Source organism: Ostrea edulis, chromosome 4, assembly GCF_947568905.1.
Source record: "Ostrea edulis chromosome 4, xbOstEdul1.1, whole genome shotgun sequence".
In the NCBI taxonomy this organism is placed as follows: Eukaryota; Metazoa; Mollusca; class Bivalvia; order Ostreida; family Ostreidae; genus Ostrea; species Ostrea edulis.
In genome coordinates, this window is record NC_079167.1 from 45,088,027 (window position 1) to 45,108,658 (window position 20,632).

Consider the following 20,632-nt stretch of genomic DNA (forward strand, 5'->3'; position numbering starts at 1 on the left):
CTTTGAAAGGAACATGACCCTTCATTTGATCAAACTTGAAAGCCCTTCACCCAAGGATCCTTTTGGCCAAGTTTGGTTGAAACCAGCCCAGTGGTTCTGGAGAAGAAGTCGAAAATGTAAATAATTTACAGACGGACAACAGGCGATCAGAAAAGCTCACTTGAGCTTTCAGCTCATATGAGCTAATAACTCTGTTTACATCCATCGCTTGTGTCATTAACAAATTTGTTTTGGCATTCTTGACAAGTACAGTAGTAAATATGAAATTGTAATTTGAATATTTCTTAGGAATTTTAAGTCTATGCATGGAAACCAAGATAAAGAGGCCCACAGGCCTTATCGGTCACCTGAATACTAGTGAAAAAGTATCACTACTTCCATGGGCTATGAAATCTAGAAAAAATTTCCTGTTCTGAATATCTAAGCTAAATTCTAATGTTCAGCAACAGTATAAAACAAGATGTGTTCTTAAAACTTCACTGCCTTCAAATTAAGTGCATACACTGATGAAAGGCTTTAAATAATAGGTGTATTAACATTAAAACATCAAAACATATCACTAATTTGGACTCATCCTTAAGTCATAACCCTGGGTTTTGATTGAAATTCATCATTTTTTGTATATCCTTTTCAGCTATTTAAGTATGCATTTAGATTTTATACAGTATCAGCAAACTTGCACACATATATATATATACTACGCACTAAGTTTGGCCCCACCCTGGGTCTGAACCCTTACTCTGGGGATCATCAACTTTACAATGTTGGTAAAAGACTACCTGCTCTATCCATTTAGTATCAACAGCACTAAAGAAGATGTTATTTAAGTGTTTTACACATAAACACTATATATTTAAGTGTATTACACATAAACACTATATAACAAGTTTGGCCCCACCCTGGGGTCAGAACCCCTACCCCGGGGATCATGAAATTTACAATTTTGGTAGAGCCCTTCCTGCTCTCCATCACCATGCATTTAGTTTTTCTTAAACGTGTGTGGTTCTTGAGAAGGATTTTGAAAATGGTCAATTTTGAGCAGTTTTTGCCCCACTCCTAAGGCCCCAGGGGTGCAGGAATCCTAAAATTTACAATTTATGTTCCCCTTGTTCCAAAGATGCTTCATACCAAATATGAAAAGAATTGGAATGATAGTTATCAAGAAGAAGTTAAAAATATCTATTATTCACACATTAAATAACTGACCATTTTGGTCCCACCCTGACACCAAAACCTCTACCCCTGGGATCATCAAATTTACAATTTTGGTAAAGGACTACCTGCTCTTTCTAAATATCTATTTAGTTTCAATACAGTACCAACAGCACTAAAGAAGATGTTATTTAAGTGTTTTACACATAAACTCTATATACCAAGTTTGGACCCGCCCTGGGGTCAGAACCCCTACCCTGCGGATCATGAAATTTACAATTTAGGTAGAGGCCTTCCTCCTCTACATCACCATGCATTTAGTTTTTCTTACTCATGTCCGGTTCTTGAGAAGAAGATTTTTGAAAATTGGTCAATTTTGGGCATTTTTTGCCCCTGCCACCCTTAAGGCCCAGGGGTGCTGGAGACCTGAAATTTACAAGTTATGTCCCCCTTGTCCCAATGATACTTCATACCAAATTTGAAAAGAATTGAACTGGTAGTTATTAAGAAGAAGTTAAAAATGTTCAATTGTTAACGCACGACGACGGACGACAACCAATTGAAATAGGTCACCTGAGTAAACTCACGTGACCTAAAAATTAACTTATCTTTTGATAATTATCATTAACAGTCATGGGTTTGTTCTTTATTAATTACCCCTTATATCCATATGATAGAATGGTGTCATGATATGGTGTTTTATACTCACTGCATAATTCATCCAATATGTTCATATCTGTTTATTACATTTTGTACAGAATTTGGAAGGGTTACTTGGATTAGCCAAGTGTCAATTAACACCCTTGACAGCACAGGTAAACCATATAAAATAGAGAGGCCACTTGTGTTTTTCACACCTCTGGTTGATAATTTCCCACCTGGCTGGTTGGTCAGTCATTTTTCACACCTGGCCAATCTTGATCACCCTCTGGCCAAAATTTTCTCACTTCAAAAAGTGGCCTGTATTGTAAGGGTAAATTACGCATGCGTAACCCGGACGCAGTTTACCCAAGATTGAGCGGAGGTATAAATGTCTAGGTGTTGCGTGATTGGCTAATATCAAGAGTGAAATTATTTGGAATTGAAAAAAATATTATAGAGGTTCAAATTAATTGTCAGGATGAAAAATTATCGCACAAAATCGAGAAATGACTGAGGAAAATACCATGGTAGGGGTGTGCTTAAAATGAAGTGTGTAATTTACTGCAGTTTGCTATGTGTTGTAAAAAAGTACAAATATGGCCTATAAAAGGCACGGGACCCTATATATTTTTTGTCATTTTTTATCAACACTTGGAATGAACTTTGAAATGTTTGCGGTCATTTGTTTAAAATCGATATAGTTAATTAGTGAGAGGGCCAAAGGTTAGCATTGAGGTCTATGGGAAATGAATTGGTACTCTTTTCCCTATAAGGAGGTACTCTACATCATCATAATGGCTGACTTCCTTTTAAAACATATGGATGAAAATATTCATATCAGGGATATATGTCTATTCATTTAAAAACACATCGCCTAGCTGAGTAGCTCAGTAGGTTAGCTCGTCGACTGCTGAACTGTAGTTTGCGGGTTCGAGTCCAGCAGGGGTTTTAGATTTTTCCAGATTGCTTTCTACTAAAACTGCATTTTTTGACTTTAAAAAAAAGTTAATTTAAGATGGGTCCTTAGTCCTGGATTTTTGGGGTTGAGGTAGCATTTTTTTGTTTGGAATCAATAAACTAACATTTAGAGTAATTCAAAAAGGCAAAACAGTTAAGGATTTCCATATTAATTTTCATTACATACACCACTAAAGTCATGTACCCCGATGTAGATTTTTATGAAATTCATTGGAAACAGTTATTTGTTTTTATTTTAAGATAAAAACAACAAAATATTTTTTGAATTGCATTTATTTATTGGGAAACATGTCAATAACTAAAACATGTCATTTTCAATATGTTCATCAAGTTTTAGAATAATATGTGCAAAATTATTGAATTAGCGTTATTCTCCAAAATGTTAAAAAACAAACAAATGTGGACGCACTTTCCTTATAGCATGGTTTACATATCATTTTTTCTGTTTATATTAGTAGAGTTACATCTGTTATAGTTATTCATGGGAAAAAATCCATACCTTTCCTTAATGAATTTCAAATCTATAGCTTCCAGATTATGTATACCCCAATCAAAAACTGAAGTATGGCACCATACAGCTGAGCAATCTAATTAAAATTAGATCTTCCATCCGTTCCCCAGTTTTCGATACGTTGCGACGTATCGAAAACTGGGGAGCGGATGGAAGATCTAATTTTAATTAGATTGACAGCTGAGCTATTTAAAATCACTCGGGATTAAAATTATATGTAATTTCATGAAAAGACACAGATAATGATTCCTTATCACCTTGGTAAAATATTTGTCAAAAATAAAGGAAATCTATCGCATTATGGACTTGATAAATAAATTTAATGAGAACAGAGTTATTGTCCTTGTATTCAATATTTTGAAACATATTATTGACTATTCAAAAATAACTAAGACTTTTGAAATATTTTATGGCTAACAAGATTTTTTACAATAATTATTGAAAAAGATTCCAATAAAATTTATGTTCCTATCATTGAATCATTGACTTTGCAAAATCCTATGACGTCACAGGAGTGTGGAACTACGTTAAAGGACATAACACATGTTTCTAAACTTTTTCATTTTTTCAGCAAAATTAACTCTTTTTATGCCTAAAACTACTTTAAATGTGTTTTAAATGAAATATTTTGCGTAGTTTTCGAGTTTGAAAGTGATGAAATTCAAACCTTGCGATATGCATATTTTCTTTCGCTAGTTTACGCACCATTTTGTGTGACGTCATATGCGCCCTCGGGTTTGAAAACATCTATTAGCCATTTCATAAACAGATTAGATTTAATTGACAAAAAACCAATTGTCACGTTAACGGCTTGTAAATAATAATGCATTAAGATGTTTTGTGCCGTGCTCGGGTGTACTAGTTGTCGGTAGAAAGGGTTTAGACTGAGTATTTTTCAATTTTTCGAAGGAAGGTACGAGAAAAAAGACGTGGATAATTTTTTTTGTTGGAGCAAGAGCTTTACCTTAAAAAACACACCCAGTCACCTTTTCAAACATCGCTTGGACAGAGACCCTGATAAACTGCGAGAAAATGGATATATCGAAGCTATAAGCACTGGTAGGCCTATAGCATACATTCTGTTTTGCTCTTCAAATTCAATACACACTCGGATCAACTGACCTTCACCTTGTAACAACATATATGTATCGACGATACAATGTAACTTCTACCAACTGGTAGATTTACAACAACAAAAAATAAAGATACAAAATAATTGAACTTTTAATTATACAAATAATAGAATATTGTATTTCCTAACTTTAAATTGAATTATAAAATTATTTCTTTATTGAACTCGTAGCATCTTGAGTGCGTCAGTAGGCTATAACGCCGTGCTCCCACTTCGTACTTCCTAAAGACGTGCAGATCACAATTCAAAAATAGTAATAAGATTGCTTTATCAAAATAAAATAATGTGATTACCACTTTAAATTTGAATATTTTTATTGATTTGTGTGTGTGTTGTCTTTTTCTTTCTTTCCGAAATGAACGCGTGACAATAGCTTGGCATAGGGCCTAGTTGTCAACAATTTAACGTATCATAATTTGTCTAATCCAAAAATAAATAATGATTGCACTGTTTATTTTAGAAAAACAGCGCCAATTACAGATGTATAAAGGAATAACATCCCCAAACAGTTTGTAGACAGCGACCCATATAAACATTATTAACTCACAATTTTGCCGATTTCATACACGCTTTACTCGCTATATTTGGGTATTTACATCGTTATATGTGTGCACTGGTGGCGAACACATATAAAACTCGGACAATTTATCAACATCGATTTAAATGTTGCCCATGGTAAATTAATTAGGCCCCTAAAAGTTGAGTTTTTAATAATATCTCGCAGTACTTTCACAATCCGAAGGGCGCATGTGACGTCACTGTACCACGTGACTACCTACCTAATTAACCTGACTTTTTGAAATCGGGGCTTAGATTTAAGTCTGTATTGTGGTTAATTATCGCAAAATTTCGGCGAACGAACTATTAGAATTAATTACTATAAGCATAAAGAAGACAAAATGCATGTAATATTGTATACTTTGAAAACATGAGATATGTCCTTTAAAAGTTTTTAATTTGAAGTATCACTGTACACATTCTCCACTTTTCATCCATATCAAATTTCTCTGGTGTAGCATACCTCCTTAACAAATGTTCTTTAAAGTGGTTGGTGACCGGTTTTCAGGGGTGGTCGGTTTGGTAAGAATTTCTTTGAAAGGAAATGTTAAGATTTCTGCAGGGAAAATCGGCCGATATTCAGGAAGAACCGGTTTTCTGAGGGGCCGGTTTGGAGAAGTTTCACTGTATATAAGATATCTCATATTATAATAATAATAAAGAAAACTATAAGATATCTCATATCTTTTATAACATATCTTATATAGGATATAAGATATCTCATAAACTTTAGAAACAAGAGATGTTTGTAAAACACATATGCCCCCCATGGTGCAAAATTGAATAGGGTTATACACTAGTGATGGGCAATCGGGAATAATAAATTAATCAATGATCGAATTAATCGGATGCATCTTTTCGATTGATTAATCGAAAAATAATCGAATTTTATTCATTTCAAATTTATGGCATAAATATATTAATTTATTTTATTTTTTACCCTAAATATTAAGTTAATTAGAATAAAATCATTAGATTGATTGATTGTATCTTGTTTAACATCTCTCTTGAGAATTTTTCACTTATGGAGACGTCTAAAATCATAAGAATTTTGAAGCTAATAATCCGATACTTTTGATTTGGTTTTCCTGGAATAGGGATAGATCTCTAAACTTTTGTTGTTCTTCTCGTGGGATCCGGGTTAGAATAGAGCCTCATTACCCCTAGTTTGTTGTAAGAGGCAAAATCCAAGGTCCTGTGTCACAGCAGGTGTGGCATGATAAAGATCCCTCCCTGCTCAAAGACTGTAAGCACCGAGCATAGGCCTAAATTTCGCAGCCCTTCACTGGCAATGGTGATGACTCCATATTAGTGAAATATTCTCGAGTGTCCTGATATTCAAATTCAATCTTATCGGATGATTCAGCTTCATCAGCCATTTTTGATTTTAGTTAAGTCGCGGCAGGAATATTCATATTATTTTTAAAAATACTGATGTCAGCGATTTTCAGTTTTCAAAATGACAATCGATTATTCAAATCGTTTCAGTTATATCAACCGACAATTGAAAGTCGGCGATAATCGGTACATCACTATTATACACACACATCATTTAATTGATAGTAGTACTATCATCAATTCAAAATATTTAGCAGACAATATCTTTCTATGTCAAGAGTGGATTAACCATGTGACCTAAAAATCAATAATGGTCATGCATCTACTCCTTACTCTGTACCAAGTTTGGTGTCAAGCAAATATTTCTTTAAATATAGGAGACAATATATTACAATATCCAGTTCAACCATTGACATTTGACCATGTGACCTCAAAATCAATAGGGGTCATCTGCTCCTGAAGATGTACCAGTGTACCTAGTTTGATGTCTATCAAGCAAATGGTTCTCAAGATACTGAGCGGACAGTATATGCCAATGTCCAGTTTGACCCTTGACCTTTGACCATGTGACCTCAAAATCAATAGGGATCATCTTCTCCTGAAGATATACCAGTGTACCAAGTTTGATGTCTGTCAAGCAAAGGGTTCTCAAGATATTGAATGGACAGTATATTCCTATGTCCAGTTTGACCTTTGACCTTTGACCATGTGACCTCAAAATCAGTAGGAGTGATCTTCTCCTGAAGATGTACCAGTGCACCAAGTTTGATGTCTGTCAAGCAAAGGGTTCTCAAGACATTGAGCGGACAGTATATTCCAATGTCCAGTTTGACCCTTGACCTTTGACCATGTGACCTCAAAATCAATAGGGATTATCTTCTCCTGATGATGTACCAGTGTACCAAGTTTGATGTCTGTCAAGCAAAGGGTTCTCAAGATATTGAGTGGACAGTGTATTCCTATGCCAAGTTTGACCCTTAACCTTTGACCATGTGACCTCAAAATCAATAGGGGTCATCTTCTAAAGATATACCAGTGTACCAAGTTTGATGTCTGTCAAGGAAAGGGTTTGCTAAACATTAAGTGGTCAGTATACTCCTGTGTCCAGTTTGACCCTTGACTTTTGACCATGTGACCTCGAAATCGATAGGGGTCATCTACAGTACACGACACGAGTTTTATACACCCCACCGTGGAAAGACCACGGTGGAAAATCCACGGAGATACACCATGTCCTCTGTGTTCCATGGTGTATGTTATTTGCGAATACACAGAGCTTCTAGAAGCTTTGTTCTGGCCACAGGCACCTTGCGGGAGATGTGAAAATGTGCCTCAGGTCAAATAATCATGATAAGGGCGGAATTTTTCAGCATTTTGAGCCAATTCCAACAATACCAAACACTATACTATATTATGTTTTTGAGAAAACCTGGTTTTAAAATGTTTTCTTTTAGTCTTCTTTCTTCATCAAAATATTCTTAAATTCTATGTTTAAATAATGTGTACTTGCAGGCAATTCCTGTTTTGAATGCGAATTAGTATATTCAGTAAATGAAAAGCATACATGTACAACATGTAGTAGGGATATTTAATAATAACGGATGTGCTCTCTCTCTCTCTCTCTCTCTCTGACAAATGCGCTGTTTAACATAATTACTTCCATCATATTGTGTTAATATGCATCTTGACAAATATAACTTGATCCAATATAGAAATTAGAGCATTATCGATGATTAACAAATTGGAATTAATTTATTACATAATTAATAGAAGCAAAAATACAAACCATTGAATGATTTATTTTTAAAATCCCGAGTTAATTACATTTGACCGAGACTTATGTTCACTGTACTTTGATAGAGCTTGGTTTTCATTAAAAAAAATGTTCATCGGGATAATGCAATGATTTTTATTCCTATGGTCTTTGTCACAGTATAACTAAATTACGGTTAGCTAGTTTGGGTTTTGACTTCTTATGAAAAGTGTGAAATATATTGGGTCGGCACGATATCGATCACGGGTATCTTGCGCCGACCCATTATATTTCACACTTTCTGCAAGAAGCCAAGCACTTCTGTTGATTTCAAATACACGGATTAGCTGACCCCCATTGTTCTACTGAGGCGAAAACCCCTTCGAATTTGCATGGAATGTACAAGTTATACACAGGTCATTGTTATAGTCATACATCATAGTACCCCTAACCCAACAAACATTTTTTTTATTTTAAATAAGTTATTGAAAAAATGAAGTATGACCAAACTGCAGATTGAACTTTATAGAGCCCCGTGCTAACATTTATACTTATATTTTTCAATGTATCAGAAGGGGTATGTTGCCGGTTGAAACCTGCCGGTTAAGTTGTGTAAAATTCTTGAAAAACAATAAGATAACAACAAAAATGGTGCTTAAATTGTCCGATTACAAAAACCTTATATTGTGTGTGGGTGTGGGAGGAGGGGGGCGGGGGGTAGTAGTCTGAAACTGTCTCAATTCCCCCTTCCGACTTCAATTTCTTAAATCGTGCAGTGGGTAGGTCGCTACAAGCTACAAGGCTAAATCCTTAATTTCAAATTACACCCTCTTCGATTCTACGTGCTTGTAATCAATATTTAAGGATGTAAATCCTCGGTGTCGAATGCAACTAGTTCATGAAAAAAAGACTAATATCAATATAAACAGAAATGACTTAACGATTATTTGCTTTTATTCATATACGCTATCGAATATTAAAATCTTTAATTGCTATATGAAATCATTTCAAAATTTAGATGCATTAGATAATGAAAGCAACAGAGAGAGAGAGAGAGAGAGAGAGAGAAAGAGAGAGAGAAAGCATTGGTAATCATTGATTATAATATTCATGAATGTATGCAGATACGGGAAGTTTAATACGTTCAGTATAAATCTTGAAAGTACAATTTCTTTCTGATTAATTATTCATCCCCTTTCATTCAGATATTTTTTTATTTCCCATATTGTTTTCTTTACATGTTAAATTTTTCGGCTGGTCCGGGTGAGTCCCCCCCCCCCTTTTTTTTTTTTATAAAACGATGTTACGTGCTTAGCTGTCTATCTTCCTCTCAGTCAAAATTAAAATAAATACATGCTATATATACTATAACATCATTGGATTTACTGGATAATTCTTCGATTTCACCTTCATAATACATGTTAATGCAAGCGAACTATCTATAGGCATCTTTTGTCCACCTTCGCTAGCCAAGATGGCCCAGTTGACCCAAAACCCATTGCTAGCGGAGATGAGATGAATTTTACCCCCATAACTAACCAAAACCTAGTACGTTTGTTTTACAACTTTCATTCAGAAGACGCGCAACTTTGTGAGTCACTGAATAAACGAGAAAATGTCTGCATTTTTATTTCAATCGTTGTCAACTGTATACTTTGTGATATTTCAAGACTACATGTACTCAATTCAATTTATTGGATCTCATCACCATTATGCAATGGTAATCAAAATAAGACAAAAAGCTGTTATATATACATTTAGTAAATAAATACATGCGTGTAATAAAGTATTTATCAAGTTAGAGAGAAAAAAACCTTGTAAATTATTAATGTCAAGTATGGGCATTCTAGGTAGGGGAGCACATTTTATTTTATTATTTTCTTAATGAAAGTACGAAGTTTTCTAAAGGTTTGTTTAAAAGTAAAGATATTTTTAATTTATATTTGTTTAGGTGATAAAAATTTGATTCTTTGCTCACATTGCATCACAGTTGAGTACATAATGAAATTCATCTCCAATGTAAACATGTATATAGCAGACCTTAATCACCTATTCCTAATTACAATGAAAACCTTACGTTAAAAATAAACCACTGCTTATAGTACATATTTCTTTGAACTGCTATTTATCAAATTGAAATTACTGGCATGTGATTGTCATTGTTCATGACCCTTCTTCTATTTGGTGAAATTGTGCTGCACGTGCCATGAAACAATGTACCGATGAGTGGTGGGAATAACACAGGTGTTTATATGCAGGATGTCGAGAATTTGGGCGTTTCATAAAAAGGTGTGAACGTCTGCAGGGAAGTCTACATACGGATATGTACCAAAAACACCAACTTATCATTAAACAACAATTACAAGAATTGAATGATTGATAGCTAATTTCTAAATAATTAATGTGGGGGGGGGGGGGGGGGGGGGGGGGGGGCTGGCCAAGCGAAAAGGTTTTTTGGGTGAATAATTTCGGAAATTATTTCTTTGTTTTATCACACAGAGGTACATGGTGGCATCGACGGAGGTACAGGTGACATCCACGGAGATGCGCGGTGGCATCCACGAAGATCCTTCGAGGACTTCAATGTCTAGCTCGCGCAGAAAAAATAGGACTTCAAAGGTGCCGACAATTTTAAAGGTCCACCGTGTTTGGGGCAAATTTGTTCCACCGCGTTGCGTGGAACACGCATAAAACTCATGTCGTGTACTTCGTAGGATGTACCAGTATACCAAGTTTGATGTCTGTCAAGCAAAGGGTTCTCAAGTGGACAGTATATTCCTTATGTCCAGAGTAGATTGACCCTTGACCTTTTGGCCTGAAAAACAATAGGGGTCCTCTTGTTCTCATAACCAACCTACATATGAAATATTATTATCAACAAGTGAATGGTTCTCAAGATATTGAGCAGACAACATGTGGTCTACCGACCGACATAACAACCGACAGGTGCAAACCAATATGCCCCTCTTCTTTGAAGGGGGGCATAAATATCTTACAACTTCTATAAAATTCATGAGGCAACATTAAAGAGGAATAAATGTAAAATCAGTGTGCCATTAGGGTGGTGGTATGTATTAACAGCATTGTGTTGCTAAGGCCAAAAAAAAAAATATATGTTGGTTTCCACTTTCCCGACCAACCCTAAAAATTTCTGCAGACCCAACACATTTTTTTCTATTCTCACAGATTTTGCAAATGTCATTACTACAACAAGAGTATATCATTGAATTATTTATTATGCACTATTACTAGACAGATTTCAAAACAAAGAAACAGCTTTTGTTTACAGTATAGTGGACGAAACGTTTTGATTCATCATATAACTTTTATTTGATTACTAGATAATCACTATATTTTATGAATAGTAGAATACTAAATCATTGAAAAAATAATTCAACCTATAAACTAAAAAAAAAACAAAAAAACACACAAACAAAACACCTACCTACCGACAATTAAAAATGTTGAGATGAAAGTGGAAACCAACATTTTTTTTTTTTTTTTTGGCCTAAAATGTTGCCACTCGTGTGTTTGCAAAATAAATTCACATCAGATGCCATCCAGAAATACCAAGCTTTTTTGTTTCTTTGCTTTGTATCGTGCTTGACTTCAAATAAGTTATACAAAACAAACTCAGAATTGCACATCAATGCGCACACATACGCATGCACACACATACACACACATGCATGTACACACTCATATATGCTAGTACGTAAACGCACATACATGCACACACAGTCACTCAAATACACAGACACACACAAACAAATGCAGGTACATGTACACACACAAACACCATTTTTGTAAAACAAAAGAAAAGTTGGGGTTTAGGACAGGGGGCTTGCATGGCAACCATTCATGCTTGGGTATAAGACCTAAAAATTGACAACCATTCGTGTCCACCATTATGGCACATTCGGTCACCCGGCAACAAAACGTGCGGCACGAATGGTTATCCGTAATCAAACATGCTGCATGTATCATTGCCGGGTGACCCAACGTGCCAAAGTGACCAAATGTGCCATATTTAACAGTGCATGTATGTGGCTTTATTGCATCGAAATTATCTTGTTCATAATTTGGTTTGATATTTTCATGATGAATCTGTTACAAAATTGATATTCACGGGGGAAAAAACTACTGCTACAATCTGTCTCCAGCATGACCTTTAATTATAACACAAATTGTATGAGATTTAAAAATATGATGATAGGACAATTTGTAACATATATGAAAGGAAAGAGAATGAGCACCAAGACAGCTTTACCACATCATCATGTGTGACATCTGGAGTTTGAATGCACTTCAACATATCTAAATGCAATTATTATTGTAATCTAACATGTGTATATAACAATATGTTGCACAATAAAGCATGCATTGGAATCAGAAGAAGAGGTACTGTGAGCAATGCTCACTAAGAATACCCCCCGCTTACCCCAATCTCCCAAAGGGTGTTGTTAATAGGTATAAATTACCTCTTTCCTGATTGTTAAAATATGGTATGCCTTTGTAGAATAAAATGGAAGATATAGTCCGAACACAAATCCATGGTATAAACCTATAATTTTGACCTTGAGATCAAAGGTCAAGGTCATAAAGAGGTCATGAATGTACATGACATATAGTATCATGGTGATACACCCATGTCTTATGGTATGACTATGTGAAAACCCTATAATCAATTCTGACCTTGAGGTCAAAGTTCAAGGTCATATAGAGGTCATGAAGGTACCTGACACATCGTCTCATGGTGATACACTCATGTGTCAAATATGGTATGCCTATGTCAATGAACAAAGAAGTCATGGCCCTGACACGAATCCATTGTAAAAACATTTAATTTTGACCTTGAGGTCAAGGTCATATGGAGGTCATGAAGGTACCCGACACATCGTCTCATGGTGATCCACCTGTGTGCCAAATATGGTATGCCTATGTCAAAGAACAAAGAAGTTATGGCCCGGACACGAATCCATTGTAAAAAAAACTTTAATTTTGACCTTGAGGTCAAGGGTCAAGGTCATATATAGGTCATGAAGGTACTTGACACATCGTCTCATGGTGATCCATCTGTGTGCCAAATATGGTATGCCTATGTCAAAGAACAAAGAAGTTATGGCCCGGACACGAGTCTGGACAGACAGACGGACAGTGATTCCTATATACCCCCCTGAACTTCGTTCGGGGGTTATAATAATCAATATACGTAAGATATGCTAGCTTACATGAAGATTTAATTTTGCATAATTTGACAAGATAAGAAACATAAAAGAATAAGTTCTCATGATATTTGTTATTAAATATGCTTTTCAGTAAATACTGTGTATTCATCAATTGTAAAAATAAAGCCTCATGTAAAAGTTCCAGCTCTAGACCATAACTTAAACTGTTAAGTGAAGAGCCACAAAAATTGAATTACTCCACCAACATAAATGATTTCACAGATGTATATGAATCTTGTATGATTGCCATGCAGTTTCAAATTGTTTTCTGTATCATTTTTGCATACTAAGATTTGCTTTCAAATCAAATATTGGAAGTACATTTTTATCCTTCTTAACTTTGAAAAAACTTCTCTCAAATGCACATATGACTGCATGTATACAATTCATAAATGGAACATGATTAATCAAGGTAAAGGCTGGAAGTAACAGATTCCACTACCCTAAAATATCCTCAAGTTGACATTAAGCACTTTGAGCCTACAGAAATTCAGCAGAAATGTTGACAAATTATAGCAATTGATCAATAATTCAACATCTGTGTATAGGGTAAATATGACACTTCTTCCCCCTTTTTATATACGGTATTATGTTACTGGATAAACAAACAGGTAATATTCAGAGAGTGGCTAATGTTTGATGTTACACATCTGAAGAGATCGATCAGTATGTTAATAAAAAAAATCGATTCAAGAACAGAAATGGCTGGGTTGCTTTAAAATATGTTATCTATCATAGAGACAGCAGTACAAAACATACTGGAAATGACATAAAAAATTAAGATCCTATGATCTGCTCATCTACTATCGCTACACATAGGTGTAGCGATAGTAGATGAGTGGATCATAGCTAGGATCTAATTTTAATTAGATTGCTACAAGTATCTTAAATAGTTCCAAATTTATGGCCAAGGTTATAGGGTTGTGGAGATTTACATTAATTTTTATTTTTAACAATGAAGCTGTTAAATAGCAGAAATTGTTAGAATGAAAGAAGTGAGAAAAACTTATTCAGATATATGAGTAAAACTTATCCTAAACCTTTTCCCCCCATCATGTGAGCTTTTCAAGGGTTCTATGAATTAAGATTCATGGCCTTCAAAAATGTGTTTCCAAAATAAATGTTACTAGATGCCATATCATTTGATTTATACACTCATTAAACAAAAAATAATTATCTATCTATCTTATATTCACTCATAATGCTAATTAAGTGTCCAAAAAAAGAGAAATTAATAACCATGCATGCAGAAGAGCAAAGACATCTAAACTACTGAACATTCCATTTTAAATTTTGTCATTAATTAAACCATATCAGACCTCAAAACTAATTCATACATAAAATTTGTAATTACATGCAGGAAGATTTTGATTTTTTCATCAAAAATTTTCATTGGAGCTCGATATATCATGATGATCGATGGTTTAATTTCATCAGTAAATATCTAAACCAGGAATTTATATCATGATAATTAAGAAATCCACATTCTTTTAATAAGTTACACTCCACATAATATTGAACTTCAGGGGTCAAAATTAAATGTTCAATACATCCAAAGTTCAATATAGCCAAAAAAAGCTGTGATTAACATTGATCATAATTTGTTGTACACAATAATTTGTGTTCAAATTCTCTCATGTTATTGAAATAGAATATTATATTTGTGAATTTGATTATATAATTTCATGAAATCAGAGTGGATCTGAAGCAATATAAACCTGTCAAATGAGCAGAAAATGTTGATTTGTGAATGATCGTCTTCCAGACAGTAATTCTTGTTTGTAATCTCCGATATGTGCATTGACCAGGTCACCAGTTTTTAAAATAATGCGGAAGAGAAGGCAGTGCACAAGTGTCAGATTTGTAAACAATTCAACATATGCCAATTTCAAAGAAAATTCATTATAAATATTTCATATGAGTGGTACATTTGCGAAATTATTACTTTCTTACACTTATAGCACTTAAAGTCAATCATGAAACGATGTAATATTTTAAAACCAGGAAAATGTGTAGTTACTCAAATCGGTCTCAACAACTCGATTATGTTCGGCAATAATCGTTCCCGTGTCCGAGTATGTGACGATTGCTCCGAGGCTATGGCGGTTTATACAAAACTCTCATTGTAGGTATGCTCTCAAGAAATATTCCCTTGTTTATTTTGCTGAATTTTTCATCAGATCTTAAGGGTTATATTAGTTATACAAATAGGTGTAAGTAATTGGTACATACAGTTAATTCTCGAATTATCGCCACTCAATTCGCCATTTTCATTATAACGCCGCATTTTCCTAAGAACGTTTTTCCTATTACTTAAAATTCTCATTAAAACGCCAAATTCGCTATCGCAATTTGCCAGAGTACTTTAATTACAGAAGTCAATATCAAAGTGTAAACAATCTCGATAAACCACAATGGGTGCACGTGATCAGTGATGCGGGAAATTGGTCATTATCAATCTCCGGCGTACACCTGGGTGGAAGGAACCCCATATATTAATATAAGATAATTTCTTAATATGAATTGTAGTCTAAATGTTTTGACCTCATCGAAAAATATTTCAGTTTAGCTATGGCTTGGCCATGAAAGAAGATTTCTTTTGAATTTCTAAGAAAATAAGCAAATTATTACATACCACGGAAACCATCAGAAATGTACACAACAGGAAATCTTCAATAACTCTACTGTTTTATGGGAAAAGTCCATAAAAAAGAGGACAAATGGCGATATTTTGGCTGCAAAGGGTGAAATACTCATTGATCTTCGTCCAGTTAATGAAGGCTCACCTACCAGGAAACAGCCATGCGGTGTGTTAAATACCGACACTGGACAAGGTTTTTAATAACTTGAAACATACTGTGTATATGTGTCTCGCATGAGTATTGTTCTAAAATGAAGCCTTATTATTGATAAAAGTATTTTAATCATACTAGAAAATTTGGAAAAATAATTACGAGATATTTTTTCATTAGGTTTATACGTAAAGGAAAGATAACTCTTACATATACAAGAAAAGTAACTTTTTCTCCCCAAGATGGTGGAAATTCAATTCATCACCAAATTCGTTACACCGTTATCAATTCAAAAGGTGGCGGTTTATCCAGAGTTGACTGTACTTAGATAGTTAGATAGATACCACCAGTTACAGCTTGCATTGCTTTAAAAAGGTCAGTCAGTTTGCTGTTTTTGTTTAGAACACTTAGTGTCAACAAGAGGCCCATGGGCCACACCGCTCACCTGAGTCACCTTGGCTCATACTTAAAGATTTTTCCTATATATTCGCATGTAAAACTTTGATCCCTATTGTGACCCCAACCTACTCCCAAGGGCCATGATTTTTTCAAAATTGAATCTGGACTAGATCAGGAAGCTTTCATGTGTATGTAAACTTTTCTGGCCAAGTCATTCTTCAGAGGAAGATTTTCAATGACTTTCCCTATATTTCTATATAAAAATTGATCCCCTATTGTCGCCTCATCTTACCCCCGGGGGCCATGATTTTAACAAACTTGAATCTGCACTATGTCAGAAGGCTTTCATGTAAATTTCCACTTTCATAGCCAAGTAGTTTTTGAGAAGAAGATTTTTAAAGATTTTCCCTATATATTTGTATGCAAAACTTTGATCCCCTATTGTGGCCCCATCCTACCCCCGGGGGCCATGATTTTAACAAACTTAAATCTGAAATATGTCAGAAAGCTTTCATATAAATATCAGCTTTTCTGGCTCAGTGGTTCTTGAGAAGAAGATTTTTAAAGATTTTCCCTATATATTTGTACGTAAAACTTTGATCCCCTATTGTGGCCCCATCCTACCCCAAGGGGCCATGATTTTTTCAAAATTGAATCTGGACTAGGTCAGGAAGCTTTCATGTGAATGTAAACTTTTCTGGCCAAGTGATTTTTCAGAAGATTTTTAATGACTATCCCTATATATTTGTATGTAAAAAATGATCCCCTATTGTGGCCCCATCATACCCCCGGGGGACATGATTTTAACAAACTTGAAACTGCACTATGTCAGGAAGCTTTCATGTAAATCTCAGCTTTTCTGGCTCAGTGGTTCTTGAGAAGAAGATTTTTAAAGAGTTTCCTATATATTTGTATGTAAAACTTTGATCCCCTATTGTGGCCCCATCCAACCCCCGGAGGCCATGATTTTAACAAACTTGAATCTGCACTATGTTAGGAAGCTTTCGTGTAAATTTCATCTTTTCTGGCCCAGTGGTTCTTGAGAAGAAAATTTTTAAATGACCCTACCCTATTTTTTTCATTTTTGTGATTATCTCCACTTTGAAATCATTAGCCCTTCATCCAAGGATGCTTTTGGATAAGTTTGGTTGAAATTGGCCCAGTGGTTCTGGAGAAGAAGTCGAAAATGCAAAAAGTTTACAGACGGACAGACGACGGACAACAGGCGATCAGAAAACCTCACTTGAGCTTTCAGCTCAGGTGAGCTAAAAACTTAGTCAATATCCTTTCTACAGACAGCCAGTACACCCTTAAGGTAAGGTTTGCGGCATTTTGACATGTAGCGAACAAAGTCATGTTGTATATCAGTATATTCAGTAGGAATTTATCTTTTAAAAATTGACTTTTTAAAAAAAAATCGCCCATATCGTTTTTTGACCAGATGGGCTTATTTTTGTGATGTTTTACATTTTCGGGATCTTTGTACAAAAGGGAATGCTAGTGGTATAAAAACTACACGAGGCAAACTTATGGGGTAAAAAGCAGGTAAATTTTTTAAAAAGATTATTATCTATAAGATTATACTAATTGGTAGAAAAATGTTATTTTAAAACACAAAAAATTGCACTTTTTATATCTTGAATAAAATTTAAATTGGTTGCCATGGCAACAAAAAATGTATATTGAGTAGCTTTACAAGGTCTACGTCAGAAATTGTTTACTTTAAACATAATATTTGGACCATAAATATTTAAGAAAGCATATAGAATTACTACCCACCGGGCTTTGTTTCCATGGTAACAGATTAAAAAGAATTATTTCATTTATGCGATTTGTCACTTTGTTTTATAATTGTACAACTTTTGAAGAGTGCATTGAGCATTTTCATGAATAAGATACAATTCCAGCCCCAAAATGATATTTATATTCATTTGTCAAGTATTTTAGAATCACATTTATTAGAAATTAAGATATTGAAGGTTTTTTTTAATTCAATACAATACAATAATTTCAATATCCCGGCAGGTTTTCCACGGTCCTGCTTCGTCATAAATTCCGTGTTACATTAGCCCGAACCTGTCTTATATATATTACATCTTTGAAATAATTTCCCTCTCCTTGTTTCATTGCTTGATGTTTGTTTACATAGTTGAACATACAACTGTAACCTTCGTGACAATATAAAGCCCGGTCAGTGGTGGACCTAGAGGGGGGGGGGGGGGAATGTAAAATTACTAAAAATGACACTAATAAATCTGTTTTATGTCGACGTTATGCAAATGTTCCTCAGACAAAATTAAGACTATTTTAAGATGTGTTAGAGAAGACCACTAGAGAAAACCCCTTTTTTTATTCTTACATGATCATATCAGTCGCGTTTTCTACATTTCAAAGTTCATGCGATAAATCGCTCTATCAGCGCAAGTAGATGTCATAGCATTGAAATATGAAGTGCATGTAATTAGAGAGCATTGTCAGGTTTATTTTAAAAAATGCTTGTGAATGTCATAAAAATTCCTAGCTGAGATGGCGAACCTTGTCTTTGAGGATACCATTCACAAACAATGATCGATTATAACAGCATCAAAATAAATCCTACTTTCCCTAGCAAGATTCACAGAGATTACATGGTCACAACATAATTTTAATGGAAATTAAACGTAGCGCATACTACATATGTATATATAAAAAATTGTAGACTTTTATAATATCAAAGAAAATAATTTATAATTGATCATTTGAGAAACATTATTATTATTTTGTCATAGAGGGTTATGCATACGCCGCTTGACACTTGCCAGTGGTAGTAGATAACAAGTAAATATTATGACATTTTCCCTCGATTCAACTATGACGTGACACATTTTTTCATTATGACGTCATAAAGCGCGAAGTGCAATGAGGTATATCAAGAGTTATGTCCCTGTTGTTGCAAACCTTACCTTAAATGGCACAAAACACCCTACTGCAAGGTTATTTACAGACTGTTAAAGTGATAATTTGCTTTCTTGTAAAGAAGTAGGTACAGTTTCTACAGTCATCTGGCCCAAAATATTGATGATTTCACTTGGAGCTAAAATCCTGGCATTCAATTAAGGAATAGTTTAGCAAACCCAAAATTCACTCAGTTTGATCAGCAAAATGATCTGTGTCATATGACGAGAGCTTGAAGTTGGCATAAAATTGCAAAAATGCCATTTTCAATGAAAATATCCACAAATTCAGGTGGTTTTCCTTTTAGAAAACATACAGCGCATGCGTCGAGCAAATTCATATTGAAGCATGTTTTTCATCTCAAAATAATACACAATATATATCATTTTCATTTTGCTCGACAAATGCGCACATCTTTTCCTGAGCAATAATTTGTATGACATTTGACAGTTTTCAGGCTTATTTTGAGAAAAAGGCGGGAAATGTCTTATTCATGATGTCATAATGCTATCCATTTAGGACTATCATTCTGATTTTGTTGACATAGTATACCTGGCATTTATTTTACTTTCTTAAAACGCTGATTAAGGTTAATTCCAGACACATTTTATAGAGAGAAATTTTTTGGGCCTTTTTATATATACAACCGTACCTTGTTCTTAAATTTAATCTGTTTATGAAATGGCTAACAACTGCTAAAACACACTTAAAGTAGTTTTTTGCATGAAAAGAAATAATTTTCATGAAAAAATTTTCAAGAGGCCCATGGGCCACATCACTTACCAGAGTCACCTTGGCCCATATTTAAAGATTTTCCCTATATATTTGCATGCAAAACTTTGATCCTTCTTGTGGCTCCAACCTACCCCCGGGGAACATGATTTCTACAAACTTGAATCTGCACTATGTCAGGAAGTTTTCATAACCACTTTTCTGGCCCAGTGGTTCTTGAAAACATTTTAAAGATTTTCCCTATACATTTGTATGTAAAACTTTGATTCCTTATTGTGGCCCACCCTACCCCCGGGGACCATGATTTTAACAAACTTGAATCTGCACTATGTCAGGAAGCTTTCATGTAAATGTAAACTTCTCTGGTCCAATGATTCCTGAGGACTTTTATTTTGATGTATATGAATCTTCTTTACATGTACTGGCTGATACATACCCAGTATAAGAACAGACTGCCCTTCAAAGTCTTCTGGATTAACTGAG

The 20,632-nt window shown here is 34.6% G+C and overlaps 1 protein-coding gene across 2 annotated transcripts in view; it reads right to left on the reverse strand.

Moving 5' to 3' along the window:
* The window catches only part of LOC125671003 (FAD-dependent oxidoreductase domain-containing protein 2-like), a 147,895-nt gene that overhangs the window by 79,668 nt on the left and 47,595 nt on the right, over positions 1-20,632 (reverse strand). For both annotated transcript variants that reach the window (XM_048906479.2, XM_048906478.2), the window contains one exon: positions 20,586-20,632. This exon is cut by the window's right edge and continues 87 nt beyond it. In XM_048906479.2, the coding sequence (XP_048762436.1) occupies positions 20,586-20,632 (47 nt within the window). The remainder of the gene's footprint in view (positions 1-20,585) is intronic.